Source organism: Fonticula alba, assembly GCF_000388065.1.
Source record: "Fonticula alba strain ATCC 38817 unplaced genomic scaffold supercont2.5, whole genome shotgun sequence".
Taxonomy (NCBI): domain Eukaryota; order Rotosphaerida; family Fonticulaceae; genus Fonticula; species Fonticula alba.
In genome coordinates, this window is record NW_009242975.1 from 1,553,314 (window position 1) to 1,555,138 (window position 1,825).

The 1,825-nt window shown below is 64.6% G+C and overlaps 2 protein-coding genes across 2 annotated transcripts in view; one reads left to right on the forward strand and one right to left on the reverse strand.

The window, feature by feature from the left end:
• H696_03517 (hypothetical protein) overlaps positions 1–886 on the forward strand; it is a gene marked incomplete at its 3' end in the record, with an annotated part of 5,074 nt that extends 4,188 nt beyond the window's left edge. Inside the window, exons 7-8 of the mRNA XM_009497385.1 lie at positions 26–573; positions 743–886. Coding sequence (XP_009495660.1) covers positions 26–573; positions 743–886 — 692 coding nt within the window. The remainder of the gene's footprint in view (positions 1–25; positions 574–742) is intronic.
• Positions 887–1,345: 459 nt separating this feature from the next.
• H696_03518 (hypothetical protein) overlaps positions 1,346–1,825 on the reverse strand; it is a gene marked incomplete at both ends in the record, with an annotated part of 5,702 nt that continues 5,222 nt past the window's right edge. The window contains 3 exons of the mRNA XM_009497386.1: positions 1,346–1,377; positions 1,533–1,620; positions 1,740–1,795. Coding sequence (XP_009495661.1) covers positions 1,346–1,377; positions 1,533–1,620; positions 1,740–1,795 — 176 coding nt within the window. The remainder of the gene's footprint in view (positions 1,378–1,532; positions 1,621–1,739; positions 1,796–1,825) is intronic.

The following is a 1,825-nucleotide window of genomic DNA, read 5'->3' on the forward strand; positions in this document are numbered from 1 at the left end:
CCCACCCCCACCCGGCGCGACCTAGCCCCCGCCGATAAGATGCTTGAGGATATCATTCGCCGGTCGGTGGGCCCGGTTCTCCTGTCGACCGGTGTGAACCAGATGCTGCAAGTGACTGTGCACGTGGTGAGCATCGGTCCCAAGGTGTATCCCGCTGCCGCTGGTGATGGGCCCGCGGCGCGGACCATCAGCGCCGGATCGACGGCCGGCCTGGCCCAAGCGGACCATGCCGCGCAGGTGAGCGCGCCGGTTCCGCTGTCCGTCATCGCGGCTGCTGTGAATGCCGTCTTCCTGGCGGCCCTGGATGCCGGCCTGCCGATGCGCAGCTCGCTGGCTGCCTGCTCGGTGTCTATGATCCCCGGACTGGGCTGGATTGCCGATGAGGCGCTGGGCCAGTCGGTCCTCGGGGCGTCCGACCTGGATGCCGACGCCGAGGCCGCATCGGACTTCCTCTTCGTCTTTACCTGTCGCGATGGGCACATCGATCCGGACCAGGCGGGGCCGCTTCTGGTCGAGGCGCTGGCTTTCTCGCCCTCGTTCACCGCCGCGACAGCTGGGTTCTCCACCGAGTCGGTACGCAGCCCTGCAATCATGCCCGCGTATTTTGTGTCCCGCCTCCGTCCGCGCCTTCATCCCATCTCCACCGCATCATCAAGCTAACGAGGCCGCCCGCCCGCCCGCCCGCCCGCCCGCCCGCCCGCCCGCCCGTGCACTTGCTGTCTGCCTTCCTTTCTCTTGGCAGTACCGGACTGCCCATGAGCTGGCGAAGGCGCGCTGCCACGAGACCCACTCGCTGGTCCGGCAGGCTTTGGCCCAGCGCCTGGCCAGCACCGACAACGTCCTGTCCGAGGCCCTTGCTGCGGCCAGTGTCCGTGACAGCAAGTAGTGCAACACACCCACCGGGGCGCTGTTTGTCCTTGCTGTGGACCATGCGTGCCTCCCCCCTGCCCCCCTCTCGCCGCCCAGGGGGGCAACAAAAATAGAAAGAGACAAGTCTATGTCGGCGGTCTGGGCGCGGCCCAGTGGTGAGCGGTTTCCCCCCTGGCCCCTGTCTTCCCTTCTTCAGGACGGGTACATGCGGCAGATGCCTGCTCTTGGTTTGGCGGGGCGCGCCTGCAAGGTGTGTGTGCGTGTGTGTGTGGTGGACATGTGTAAGGGTATGAAGAGAAATCCCATTTTATTGGCATGTGTGGGTGCAGCAACAGGAGAGGGAGAGCAGGGAGGAGGAGGGGTGACGACAGGGCAGCGAGTGCCCCTCGCCCGGCCCCCATTCTCCGTCTAGCCCCAGGGCATCGTCAAGCGACGACGACCCAGGCCGAAGACAACACACCAGAGTGCGGAGTGCTTATTTTCCGGACTTCTTGATACCACCGGAGGCTGGTGTGTGTGTGTGTGTGTGTGTGTGTGTGTGCATAGCGAGGAAAGGCGGCGGGAGTTAGGATGCGGGCGCAAGCGCAGAGACACCATCGCGCGCCAGGGCCGATGGCCGTCGCGCGGCGAAAGGGCGAAAGCAGACTGGGAGAGGCACGTACTGAGGGGACCCTTGCCACTGGCCTTGGCCTTGAGGTCAGCGATCTTCTTCTGCTCCTCGCGCTGCTTGTTGCGGAAGGCAATGTCATCCTATGGGTGGAGGCAGTGCACGAGATGAAAGTCGGAAAGAAGGGGGGAGGGGAAGGGAGTCAGTAACCAGTACGTCACCGGTGCTGATGAGGGGAACTTAGGGGCCAGCAAATGCGCACTTCATCGAGGTCCATCTCCTTCTTCTTGGGGGCCTTAAGGGGCTTCTTCTTACCAGCTGAGAGAGCGCGCATACGAGAGGGGAGGG